Genomic DNA, 14,132 nt, shown 5'->3' on the forward strand with positions numbered 1-14,132 from the left:
TGTTGAGAAAGAGGGATTTCGACATCTTCTCGGTGTACTGGAGCCGAGGCATGAGATCCCCAGCCGTCACTACCTCACAGACTCGTGTTGCCAAAGCAACACGACTCTGTGAAGAAGCGCGTCAGGGGCCAGTGGCAGGGCGTTTCGGCCCTCAGCTTCAGCACTGACATTTGGACGAGCAGGGTCAGCCCGATGTCCCTCATCAGCTTAACTGCACAGTGGGTCGACGGGGATTTTACTCCGTGGAGAGCCGTCCTGCATGCAAAACAGTTTGGGGGTCCGCACACTGGCCAAGCCATCGCAGGTGTGTTTGATGATATTGTAGCGAATTCAAGGAGTAGTCTGGAACCCGCCACAGCCGGGACGCGAACCCGTGTCTCCCGCTCCGCAAGCGACAACGTTAACCAGTCGACTAAAGGGTCCTACCCCTTAGTCAAGGACCAACATGTCTACTTATCCATGCACGTTACACTGCCCCCGCGCTTCAGCATATCAGCTCCCTCACGCCTCTGAGCGCACGTGCTTCCGATGACCTCACGGTCGCACCGTCCCACTTCTGACACCAATGTAGCGAATTCAGGGAGTAGTCCGGGACGCCGCATCTGGGACGCGAACCTGTGTCTCCCACTCTGCAAGCGACAACGTTAACCAGTCGACTAAAGGGTCCGACCCCTTAGTCAAGGACGAACGTGTCTACTTATCCATGCACGTTACAATATGCTTCAGCATGGGGCATCCTTAAAAGCTCTGTGCACGTTGTGCTCCGGGATAACGCCAAAAACATGATTAAAGCCATGAGTGACGCTGGACTCCCGGGCCGGCTGTGCGTCGCGCACACCCTCCGGCTGGCGGTTAACGAGGGGCCTTTCGGCACAACAACACGTAGCTGATGCAGTGGCAGTCGGACGGAAAGTAGTTATGACATGTTAAAGATTCCGCCTTAGCGTGCTCCCGTCTGGAAGATATCCAAATGCGGCTCAACCAGCCAATAAAAAGACTCAAACAGGACGCGCCGACCCGCTGGGATAGCACGTACTACATGATAGAGTCTCTCATAGGGCAGAAGAGGGCCCTGGGAATGCCCTGGGAATGCCCTGGGAATGCCCTGGGAATGCCTTGGGAATGCCTTGGGAATGCCCTGGGAATATTCGCGTCCGAGCACGAGCTCCCCTGCAATCTCGCCGCTCAACAGCGGACGCTTCTGGAAAAGACTGTCTGTCCTGGCTCCGCTTGAGGGATTAACCCGACAAGTAAGCTCCTCTGATGCACTGGCATCAGATGTCATTCCTGCTGCGACGGCGGTTCTGACACTTCTGGCCAAAGAAATGGACAAGGACCAAGACACCAAACCAATGAAGGAGGCCTAAGCTGCAGCCGTCAAGAGGCGCTTCATCCACACGGAAAACCCCGCTCTACTGCATCGCAACTGTACTCAGTCCAAGGTAAAGTGTGTCTGTGTGTGTGTTTGCCTGTCTGTGTGCTGAGCATGTGGGAGGGTATGATCAAAAACAAAACTTTTTCATTATGACCAACCGAAAACATTTCACCATTTAACTTCTACATAATCAGCTTACTTTAAGGGAGTTGAGGGTGATATACTGATATTCATTCTAACAGTTCCAGACTAGCTTGTCTGTAACCAGCTAATATAATATTTTCACTGTTTTAGGTATAAAATTGGTTTTTTTCTCAAACACCGACGCTGCTACAATGGCCAAGGAGATGCGGAGGGTGTCCAGAGGGGAGGCAGACAAGCAGGAGGATCTGGGGGAAGCCACCTGCCAGAAAGCGTTGCAAGGTACAAGCCAGCAGCCGTCTGGGCCGTGTGTTTGATGAGATAGCAGCTAGGCAAGAATCAATATCACGGAGCCATGCACCAGTGGGTGCTGCCATTCAGTTAGAGACGTACCTTGGAGAGGGCAGAATTAAACGGGAGGGAAACCCGCTGCAGTACTGGGGGGGATAACAAAGTGCGGTTTTCCACTCTGGCTCAAATGGCACAGAGATACCTGTCAGCACCGTGCAGCAGTGTGGAAAGTGAAAGGCTGTTTAGCTCAGCGTCAAACATTGTAGATGAAAACCGAAACAGGCTCACAGCTGATCATGTAGAGATGCTTCTTTCCATCAAAAGTAACGGGGCCCATGCTTTTCCCGAACAGGCTTAGTCCTCACAGACAGAAGTTAGTGATGACATGATTGTTAGGGTTTGCACCCGACCCCAAGAGCACAAACACAGAAGGCACAATATAGCGGGACCAACAGGCTAATTTATTGAAGAGAAAACTCAGGAAGTCCACTTTCACCAGGAAACGCGAAGTCCACCTTTAAGCCGGGAACCGTGGAGTCGCCCTTTAATCCGGGAACAGTGGAGTCGGCCCTTAATCCAGGCAGGAGGGGGGGGGTAAACAGGAGGATACCAAAGGAGAACGGAAAATCACAGCAACGCTGGAGTGAAGAAATCCTCTTCGTAAACGGAAAGCAGCGCACAGGGGAAGGGGAGCAACGAGGAAGGTCCAACAGAGAAATCTCCAGGGAAGATCCAGGTAAGTAAACAAACTTCGATGAGCAGGACAAGCACAAGTACTCTCCCAGGGAGCGGCACAAACTGGCAACAAGCTGAGAGTGACACAGCCAGATATAGGGAGGTGATTGCCAACAGGTGAGTGGAGGGGTAACGAGGAAACAGGCATCAGGTGGAGTTGGCAGAGCTCCGGGTACGCTTACACTGCAGAGCGGGTGTGGAGCGGGGAGACGTTGAGCCTTGGCCAAGGTTACACTGCAGAGCGGGTGTGGAGCGGCGAGACGTAACAGTACGCCCCCCTCTACGGGAGCCACCTGGCGACTGACCTGGCGCCCCCGGGTGGGCACGGTAGAAGTCGGCGAGGAGAGAGGGATCCATAATGAGCTTCCGCGAAATCCAACTGCGCTCCTCAGGTCCATAACCTGCCCAGTCCGCGAGATACTGGAACCCGCGGCCGCAGCGCCGGACTTTAAGCAGCCGGCGGACCTTCCATTGAGGATGACCATCTACAAATTCCGGAGGCGGAGGCTCAGGAACCGGGGGCATAAGAGGACTGCTGGAGACGGGCTTAACTCGAGAGACGTGGAAGACAGGATGAATGTGCATGGAGGAAGGCAGCTTCAGCCGAACAGCTGCCGGGCTCAGGACTTTCTGGACTTCAAAAGGACCAATGAAGCGGGGCGAGAGTTTCTTGTCGGTTGTCTGGAGGGGAACGTCCTTCGTGGACAGCCAGACCCTCTGTCCCTTCTTGTACTCCGGCGCAGGGGTACGTCGCCGGTCAGCCCCTCTGCGAGCGCGCTCCCCAGCCTTGAGCAGTGCTGTCCGGATGGTCCTCCAGACACGCTGACAGCGTCGCAAGTGGAGCTGTACGGAGGGAACGGCCACTTCATCCTGCTGTGGGTCGAACAGGGGAGGTTGATACCCCAGGGATGCCTCGAATGGAGAAAGTCCAGATGCAGAGCTGACCAGGGAATTGGTGGCGTACTCTACCCACGGTAGGTAGTCACTCCAGGTGGAGGGCTTGCTGTTACATACACAACGCAACGCTGTCTCCATGCTCTGGTTTGCCCTCTCGGTCTGACGATTTGTTTGGGGGTGGTAGCCCGAAGACAGACTTACTGTGGCTCCGATGCCTTTACAAAATGCACGCCACACTTGTGAGGTGAACTGAGGACCTCTATCGGAGACTACATCTGATGGCAGGCCATGAAGCCGGAAGACATGTTGCATCAAGAGGTCCGCGGTCTCAGCAGCCGAAGGAAGTTTGGGAAGGGCTATCAGATGGACGCCCTTGCTGAAACGGTCTATGACGGTGAGAACCACAGTGTTTCCCCGAGAAGGTGGTAGTCCGGAAACGAAATCCAAAGCCACGTGAGACCAGGGGCGGCTAGGAATAGGGAGTGGCTGCAACAGACCAGATGGCGCCTGGTGAGAGGCCTTGCTGCGGGCGCAAACAGTGCAGGCCGCTACAAAGCTCTTGACATCCTCCCGCATAGTTGGCCACCAGAAGCGCCGAGCGATGAACGACTGGGTACGACTAACTCCTGGGTGACAGGAGAAACGACTGCTATGACCCCACTGAAGAACTCGAGACCGAACAGCATCTGGGACGAAGAGGCGCCGGGGTGGCACGTTACTCGGAGCGGGTTGAGCACGTTGGGCAGTGCGAACAGCCGACTCAAGACCAAAAGTGACCACACCGACCACTCTAGCCGCAGGGAGGATGGGTTCAGGCTCTTCAAACGCGCCTTCCATCGGGTGTAGCCGAGACAGGATGTCAGCCTTTACGTTGCGTGTCCCAGGACGGTAAGTCAGAACATAGTTGAAACGACTAAGGAAGCCAGCCCACCGAGCCTGACGACTGTTGAGACGTTTGGCTGCCCTCAGGTGAGTCAAGTTCTTGTGGTCCGTCCAGATGAGAAACGGGTGCTCAGCGCCCTCGAGCCAGTGGCGCCATTCCTCCAGAGCAGCCACTACAGCCAGTAACTCCCGGTTTCCAACGTCATAATTCTGCTCGGCTGGCAGAAATCGGCGGGAGAAAAAGGCGCAAGGATGGAGTTTCTGGTCCTCAGCCGACCGCTGGGAGAGCACCCCCCCTACGCCTGAATCCGAGGCATCTACCTCTACCACGAATTGTCTCTTGGGGTCAGGATGGAGCAGCACTGGGGCCGAGGTGAACCTTGTCTTGAGGACTTGGAAAGCAGAGCTGGCAGCAGGAGACCAGATGAAGGGTTTGGCTGGGGAGGTCAACGCAGTAAGCGGTTCTGCCAGCTGGCTGTAGTTGCGAATGAATCTCCGGTAGAAATTTGCGAACCCTAGAAAACTCTGCAGCTCCTTACGGTTGGTAGGTTCCGGCCAGTCCACCACTGTCTGGACCTTGCGGGGATCTGCTCTGGTCCGTCCCTTCTCTACGATGAATCCCAAGTAATCCACAGAGGGGGAGTGAAACAGGCACTTCTCCGCCTTGACGTAGAGTTGGTTCTGGAGGAGGCGCTCCAGTACCCTGCGAACATGCTGGACGTGTTCCTCAAGAGACTGGGAGAAAATGAGGATGTCGTCCAGGTAAACGACGACAAACACATCCAACATGTCACGGAGTACGTCGTTCATAAACGCCTGAAACACTGCTGGTGCGTTTGTGAGTCCGAACGGCATCACCAAGTACTCATAGTGGCCTCGGGGTGTTTTGAAGGCGGTCTTCCACTCATCGCCTTCCCTGATTCGCACGAGGTGGTAAGCGCTCCTCAGGTCTAGCTTGGTGAAGATGGTCGCCTGTGAGAGAGGCTCAAAAGTCGAACTCATAAGTGGAAGCGGGTACTTGTTCTTAATGGTGATTGCGTTCAGTTGCCGGTAGTCAATACAAGGTCGAAGTCCCCCGTCCTTCTTCTTCACAAAAAAGAACCCTGCAGCAACAGAGGAAGACGAGGGCTTGATGAGACCTGCAGCAAGGGACTCGGTGATGTACTCATCCATGGTCGCCTTCTCAGGGAGTGACAAGTTGTAGAGGCGGCTACTGGGAAGAGTAGCCCCAGGACGGAGATCAATGGCGCAATCATACGGGCGGTGAGGCGGGAGTGACTTAGCACGGGTCTTGCTAAATACCTCACCAAGGTCATGATACACAGGGGGCACGGAGGAGAGATCAGGAGGCAGGGGAGTAGGCGAGCTCAAAGGCGTAGCACTAGGAGCTGCACGAAGGCATTGGGCATGGCAAGTAGAGCCCCATCCAAGGACTGTGCCTGTGGACCAAGAGATGTGGGGTTCATGGTGTCTGAGCCAGGGGCGTCCCAAGATAACTGGATTAAGCGGGGAATGTATGATGTAAAATTGCATTGTCTCTGTGTGGTTACCTGCAACGGTGAGAGTAACGGGGACGGTCCGCTGTGTGATACAGGCTAATCTCCGGTCATCCAAGGCAAACGCATCAATGGGGGTCCCAAGAGACTCAAGGGGAATGTCTGCCTGCGAGGCAAAGTCAAGGTCCATAAAACTATCATCTGCTCCGGAATCAATCAGGGCTCCAAGGGAAAGTCTCTGGCCCGCCCAGACTAAGGCAATAGGAACAAGATGGCCGCGAGATTCGGACCCACGGGAGAAGGAAAGGCGGCTTACTAGGATCTCCCTTGGTCCTGGTAAGCCTAATCTTTTGGCCGTGAGGGACAGTCGCGGAGTCGGTGCCCCTTAAGACCACAGTACAGGCAAAGACCTGCCTTGAATCGGCTCTCCCGTTCAGCAGGAGTAAGTCTAGCACGTCCTACCTCCATCCGCTCTTCTACATCCCCAGGTGGCGTTGTCGCGAAAGAGTCAGAGGAGGGATTGGCCGGGGAAACGGGAACAGCGGTTCGGTCTGACGCAGGGGTAGTTCTGGGATTGAAGGAAGTTCCACGCAAGGCCTTCTCACGCTTTCTCTCCCGGATACGTCCATCAATGCGGATAGCGAGAGCAATGAGGTCATCCAGAGATGAGGGTTCTTCTCGGGTAGCAAGTTGATCCTTCACCGCCTCGCTCAATCCTCTACGAAAAGTGGCACGCAGGGCCTGGTCATTCCATCCGCTCTCAGCGGCAGCCAGGCGGAAGTCGACGGAGTAATCTGTGACGCTGGCGCCGCCCTGCTGGATGTTATTCAGTCGTGAGTCAGAATCCCGACCGCTTACCGGATGGTGGAAAACCTTACGTAGCTCTGCGACAAAGTCTCTATAAGAGTTACAGTAGCTGGCCCCCATGGACCAAGAAGACGTAGCCCACTGCGCTGCTCGACCACTGAGCAGGTTGGTCACGTAAGCGATCTTAACAGCATCACTGGAGAACACGGTGGGCTGGTGTGTGAAAACAAGCTCACTGCATAGTGAAGGTAGAGCAAGTTTCAAAGTTACCGTCAAATGGGCGTGGACTGGTAATGATGGTTCCACGGGGTAAATAAACAGGAACCGGAGGATCTACTGGAGCGGCGGCCACAGGGGGCGCACTTGCTGGCGGTACAGGCTGGTTCAGCTGCTGGTTGGCAAGAGCTGCTGAAATGGTCTGCAGTTGTTGCATGATCTCTGCCTGCTGACTCGCCATCGCCGCCTGCTGGACAGCTAAAGCTTCCACAGAAGCTTGCAGGGGTTGAACTTGAGACTGGAGACCCTGCAAAGCAACCGAAGCCTCTTGTAATTGCTGGGAATGGGCGTTGGTAATCTGAATTTGTTTTACTAGGGCTGCTTGCACCGGATTGGCTGTGGGTGTGCCGTCTGTGCTGGCTGGGGTCGTCATGGCCAGTTCGTACTGTTAGGGTTTGCACCCGACCCCAAGAGCACAAACACAGAAGGCACAATATAGCGGGACCAACAGGCTAATTTATTGAAGAGAAAACTCAGGAAGTCCACTTTCACCAGGAAACGCGAAGTCCACCTTTAAGCCGGGAACCGTGGAGTCGCCCTTTAATCCGGGAACAGTGGAGTCGGCCCTTAATCCAGGCAGGAGGGGGGGGGTAAACAGGAGGATACCAAAGGAGAACGGAAAATCACAGCAACGCTGGAGTGAAGAAATCCTCTTCGTAAACGGAAAGCAGCGCACAGGGGAAGGGGAGCAACGAGGAAGGTCCAACAGAGAAATCTCCAGGGAAGATCCAGGTAAGTAAACAAACTTCGATGAGCAGGACAAGCACAAGTACTCTCCCAGGGAACGGCACGAACTGGCAACAAGCTGAGAGTGACACAGCCAGATATAGGGAGGTGATTGCCAACAGGTGAGTGGAGGGGTAACGAGGAAACAGGCATCAGGTGGAGTTGGCAGAGCTCCGGGTACGCTTACACTGCAGAGCGGGTGTGGAGCGGGGAGACGTTGAGCCTTGGCCAAGGTTACACTGCAGAGCGGGTGTGGAGCGGCGAGACGTAACAATGATAATATATATCACTTCACTTGTTCTGCCACATTTTTATGTTGGTGCTGAAATGTCTTGTGTTACAGGTTATATTTAAGTGAAATGTGTGGCAATGCCATATTTAAGAAAAACATAGTTGAATGTTCAGATGTCAGTAAAGACAACATTTCTCCTCCACACGTCCAAAACACTTCCTCCATGCTAATCCACGGCACTTCCTGATTTACTATCCCTACATCATCCAACCTTCTCTCATTTTCTTCATTCATCAGCCCCTCAAAGTACTCCTCCCACCTTCTCAGCACACTCTCCTCACTTGTCAGCACAGTCAGAGAATGAACAATATCTGATGAAAATAAAGCACATTTTCAGAGCACTTGTAAGAAGTGTAATGGCATTATGAAGTACTCATATCGGCACTCGGTATCGGCAAGAACTCAAATGTAAGTACTTGTACTTGGTCTGAAAAAAGGTGGTATCGGTGCATCCCGAAACCGGAGTCAAATTCCATGTGTGTGTGCAAACTTACATGGCCAATAAATCTGATTCTGAAATTAATAAAAACTAGTTGCACTAAGGTCTTTGCACCCTCTGGGTGTGCCAGGATCATGTTCAATAGGGCGCCCGTCGCATCTTCGACACCCCTGCCTGACCTGTATGCAAACTGGAGCGGGTCCAAAACTGCCTGCACTGTGTTCAGAAGCGCATCCTTCACAATCTTCTCAGAAGATTTCATAATAAGAGAGGGACGCACCACAGGTCTGTAGCCATTAAACTGACTTTGGAGCTTTATTTTTTGGCACAGGTACAATGATGGAATCCTTCCTAAGGCAAGGAAGCGTAGGGAGTTGGAGTGACAACGTGAAGATAAAACAGAATATAGCTGCCAACTGTTCAGCGCAGTTCTTAAATGTACGACCTCCAATGCCACCAGGGCCGGGACTTTTCCTTTCCTCTACATCCTGGAAAAGTTTCAGGACCTTTGCCCTATCCATATGCCTGCTGTTCTGCTTGGGAACAGCCTTTTTTAAAGACCGACAGCTCCTCACTAAAATGATGGACATTAAAATGATTATAAAAAGCGTTCAATTCATTAGAAAGATCATGGTTCGACTTGGCTGCTTCTGAGACTGCATCCCCATCATAGACTTCACACCCTCCCATGCAGGGCATGAATTACCCATACTGAGCACGTGCCCTACTTTGTCCATGTAGCTACGCTTAGCAAGCTTAAGTTGCTTTTGAACTTAGTTCTGTAGTTCCCAGTCCCGAGCCACACCCTCTTGGTGAAAACCAGGGGGTTTCGCTGGCTGACTGTGTTTTTGACAGATTTGGAGACCCACGGTTTATTTGGATAAACGGAAATGGATTTTTGGGGGACGACCGAGTCAAACCCAATGAGCAGAAGATGCTCGGGGAAACCGAGGATCTTGCTAGTCTTTCAGATGACATGCTCGACAGCATGCAAAAGAGGTGGCAGTACTCAGGCTTGATCGGATGGGCAAGCATTTTATTCAACCTTTATTTCACGGTAATTGGTTAATAAAAAGGCCCACTTTCACAAGACTGCCCTGGCCAAGACGGGAAGCATCAGCACATTCAACGCAGACGCGGGCAGACAACACAACGGCGTATGAATAGCTACACTAAAAAGTTCAAATGAAAGTGCAGCATAAGAAATGCTTTGCCAAGATCAGCCCCAAGTCACACGGAGCATTTAAAACAAACGAAGGCACCGATTCCCCCACTTACGGTCCTTGGAGTCGATGGCCTCAAACATGGCGGAGAATCCGCGGTCCACGTAGGTGCTGTCGCTAATGAACACCACGGTCATCTGGTTGGAGTCGCTGGTCTCCGTCACCGAGCCGCCAGGCTTCTCTCCGCACAGCCTGGTGTCAAGACGTGCAAGCGGCGACATGTTACGATGACCTGTTATGTAATCCCAGTTTGGGCTTCATCAAACCGACAGGTAACGGACTCACCTTTTCATATTGACCTCCACGTAGTCCTTCTTACAGTCGACCCTGTTCTCCTGACCTGGCTCCGACAAAAGGAACTTAGTGAATGTTAGCTTCACCTTTTTCCCGGCAGGGACCTGAATGAACGAATGAACGAATGAATGAACGAGTGAATGAGTAAATGAATAGATAACTGAAAAGAGAGAGAGAGAGAGAGAGAGAGACAGACAGTAAATGATATAGGAATTAACTGACCAATGTCCCTGTGATGTAAAACAGAAGAACTAAATGAAAACTACCACTACTACTACTTTCAGCCACTCCCGTTAGGGGGCGCCACAGCGGGTCATCTGTTTCTATCTCTTCCTGTCCTCTGCATCTTCCTCTGTCACGCCAGCCACCTGCATGTCCTCCCTCACCACATCCATAAACCTCCTCTTTGGCCTTCCTCTTTTCCTCTTCCCTGGCAGCTCCATATTCAGCATCCTTCTCCCAATATACCCAGCATCTCTCCTCCACACATGTCCAAACCATCTCAATCTTGCCTCTCTTGCTTTGTCTCCAAACCGTCCAACCTGAGCGGTCCCTCTAATATACTCGTTCCTAATCCTGTCCTTCTTCATCACTCCCCGTTAAAATCTTAGCATCTTCAACTCTGCCACCTCCAGCTCCACCTCCTGTCTTTTCATCAGTGCCACTGTCTCCAGACCATATAACATAGCTGGTCTCACAACCATCTTGTTAACCTTCCCTTTAACTCTTGCTGGCACCCTTCTGTCACAAATCACTCCTTCTCCACCCACTCCACCCTGCCTGCACTCTCTTCTTCACCTCTCTCCTGCACTCCCCGTTACTTTGAACAGTTGACCCCCAAGTATTTAAACTCATCCACCTTCATGATCTCCACTCCTTGCGTCTTCACCATTCCACTGTCCTCCCTCTCATTCACACATAGGTATTCTGTCTTGCTCCTACTGACTTTCATTCCTCTTCTCTCCAGTGCATACCTCCACCTCTCCAGGCTCTCCTCCACCTGCACCCTACTCTCGCTACAGATCACAATGTCATCCGCAAACATCACAGTCCACGGAGACTCCTGCCTGAACTTGTCAGAAGAACTAAATCAAAACAAAAAAACCCAGGCTGCCTAACAAGACCATGTGTGTGTTAAAGTTGTGACATATCAGAGAAACAGGTTTCGAAGTGCCGTTGTCTCACCTGGATTTTCCACTCACAGTAAGAGTTTGGGGGGTAGTAATTTGGATAGTTGGGGGATTTGAAAGTGCCCTTTTCTCCGGTCAGCACACCACCACATAACAATACTATTGCAGGGGAACACAAAAACACAAGCATTGGCATGCAAATTATCCAGAGATGCGTTTCCTGTCTTCACCTCAGCCAAACGTGGAGGTACAATGCAAGTTGCGGCAAGTTTGAAGGGAGGCGAAGTTGTTGTGGCTGGGGAGCAGAACCAGCTCATTAAAGACCTTTACCATCAGATACTGCATCATATTGATGGGGCTATCGCTTGGCACTGGGGAAGGGGTCGATGTACATCCATGGCAAGTCTGTTCTGTTCTGAACAGACTTGTGGGATTTAGGTTTTCCAAACGCCGATGCGATTTCCACGCATTACCATGTGTGTCAGGGAGTCCAAAAACAAACAATGAATAAATAAAAAACAGTTTTCTGCATTGTTATTTGATACGGCTGAGACGCAACGTTGTAATAATGAGCTGCAGTCTCTGCAGCGCAATCAATCAACTTTTACTATTAATATAGTGCATTTCATGAGACCACGATAAAAGTTAGGATAAAAGGACAAGCATAAGATATGAGAGTGTGTGTGTGTGTGTGTGTGTGTTGATGTTACTTTTGGATCCTCTCTTGATCTGTGAGACATGCGCTATGATTCCGGGGTAGTTGTCCCTTTCATCGGTGACCAGAGTCACCAGCATGACATTGTTAGAGGACAAAAAAGTCAAGGGATCGCTGGGTGAGTAGTAGCCACAAATCCTGTTCAAAAAAAAAGAAAAGAAATTAATAATAATAATAATCAGGGAACATAAATTCAAAGAAATTCACCCCTAAAAATCCCTGCAGTGTTTTTGGAGTCTATGACTTGCATGAAGTCCAACCAGCAGAGGGCGTTCCATACAAGCTAAACCCCTCTCCGTCCCACCGCCCCGGGACCCCCCCCCCATACAAGTCTGCAAGCGTGCACGTCAATGGGAGAGAAGGCTGTCACGACAAACCACAAGTGAGTATCAACCTGAAGGAGGGCTGAGGGACTATCATGTCAAGGACAACGCTGACTGTTGTGTCAGATGTTGTCAACACACCTACTAACCTGGGTGAAGACGACACTTCACAGCACTATGGACACACTGGGGGTGTCCCATAACTTACGTCACAAGTGGCGGTGGTGAGAAAAGGAAACAAGTGGCAACCAGCAGAGTCTTGGCTCAGAGTACATTTGCTTGCAAAACGATTTTGCCTTGTGGGGACAAGTTGTGATAGCGACGTGACGACCCGTCCACATCCACCGTTAGATTTATACCCCATTCAAAGGACATGGTCCAAATCCTAATTTGTACTGGTCCCTCACTGTGGAAACTCAAAAAACCGGGATACATTATTTAACAGAGTTGGTTTTTGGGGGGGGGGGGTCCCTCCTTTTTCACCCCAATTGTACTCCCCCACTCTTCCGAGTCGTCTCAGTCACTGCTCCACCCGTCCGTCTCTGCTTTTTGAGGAGGCTGAGGTCCCTCAACATCTGCCAGACAATGCTCAGGATGTGGGGTGGCAGGTGCTGTTTGCTGTTGCGTGTTGGGGCAGCCGGTTGAGGGCAGCGGATGCAAACAGGCTCAATAAACTGCCCCGCAAGGCCGGTGACGCTGTGGGGGGGGGGGGGTGGAACTGGATTCTCCGGCGGCGGTTTCTGAGAGGAGGACGCTGTCAAAATGACATGCCATCATGGACAATGTCTCCCACCTACTCCATGGCGTGCTGGTCGGGCACAGGAGTACTTTTAGTGATAGACTCATTCTGCCGAAAAGCACCGCAGAGCGCCACAGGAGGTCTTTCCTGCCTGTGGCCATCAAGCTTTACACCTCCTCCCTCGGACTCAGACCGTCAGACTCTCGGAGTGAATGGTTGTTGGACCGGCCCTGTCGGGTTTCGCTTGTGCTGCGGTAGTGCAGTATAGATAGGGTGTAGTGTGCACCATGCTTGTTGATATATTTTGTTCTTATTTCTACTTCTTATTTATCTTTTATTTCTATTTGTTTCTGTTTCTATTTTTTTATCTTGCTAGTTTTTAGTTATGAGTGCGTGAGTGTCTGGAATAGAACTCAATTCCCCCTCCGGGATGAATAAAGTGTTCTGATTCTGATTCCTCTGCTGATCCGGGGAGGGCTGCAGACCACCACACGCCTCCCCCGATACACGTGGAGTCGCCAGCCGCTTCTTTTCGCCTGACAGTGAGGAGTTTAGGGGTCTTAGCATGTGAGAGGATCACGCTATTCCCCCCAGTTTACCCTCCTCCCCCAAACAGGCGCCCCGACTGGCCAGAGGAGGCGCTAGTGCAGCGACCAGGACACATACCCACATCCGGCTTCCCACCTGCAGACACGGCCAATTGTGTCTGTAGGGACGCCCCGACCAAACCGGAGGTAACACGGGGATTTGAACCGGCGATCCCCCGTGTTGGTAGGCGATGGAATAGACCGCTACGCTACCTGGGCGTCCTACCGTTAGCTTTCTATCCAATTCAAAGGACACAGCCCAAATCCTAATTTGTACTGGTCGCTCACTGTGGAAAATCAATACACACGATATAACAGAGTTGTTTTCTTTTGTCAGGTTATGCAGATGAGGCACCCATCCGCTTGGCATGTGTAGACGCGTTTAAATTCAACTCACTCTTCCATGACACGGCTCTCGATGGCCACCAGGGAGTCGTAGATTTTGACAAAGTCGTTGCGGCAGTTCTCTTCCAGGTTGAAAGTGTCAAAGTCGAGCTTGATGATGTAGCCGGGGTCGGCCCTCAGCTCCCACTGGATGAAGGTGTTGGGGGGATATGGCGAGTTGGGGAAGCCAGGCGACTTGATCGTCCCTATGTGATTGGACCTGGTGTGCTCCGAGTATTTGTAGTGCTCTGAGGAGACAGTGATTAGGTTTTTTTTAAGTTGTGTTTACTCTCCTTTCGTTATTCTTTCACATTAATATGCTGTCATGTAATCAGTTCCTATACCTGCTCAACCCTTGTGCCCTGTTTGGGGCAGAATGA

The 14,132-nt window shown here is 51.8% G+C and overlaps 1 protein-coding gene across 1 annotated transcript in view; it reads right to left on the minus strand.

Moving 5' to 3' along the window:
- st14a (ST14 transmembrane serine protease matriptase a) overlaps positions 1-14,132 on the minus strand; it is a 55,903-nt gene that overhangs the window by 18,790 nt on the left and 22,981 nt on the right. Inside the window, exons 7-11 of the mRNA XM_056283445.1 lie at positions 13,766-14,000; positions 11,715-11,857; positions 11,060-11,163; positions 9,866-9,978; positions 9,636-9,772 (exon numbers count right to left, since the gene is read on the minus strand). Coding sequence (XP_056139420.1) covers positions 9,636-9,772; positions 9,866-9,978; positions 11,060-11,163; positions 11,715-11,857; positions 13,766-14,000 — 732 coding nt within the window. The remainder of the gene's footprint in view (positions 1-9,635; positions 9,773-9,865; positions 9,979-11,059; positions 11,164-11,714; positions 11,858-13,765; positions 14,001-14,132) is intronic.

Source organism: Lampris incognitus, chromosome 7 (assembly GCF_029633865.1).
Source record: "Lampris incognitus isolate fLamInc1 chromosome 7, fLamInc1.hap2, whole genome shotgun sequence".
In the NCBI taxonomy this organism is placed as follows: Eukaryota; Metazoa; Chordata; class Actinopteri; order Lampriformes; family Lampridae; genus Lampris; species Lampris incognitus.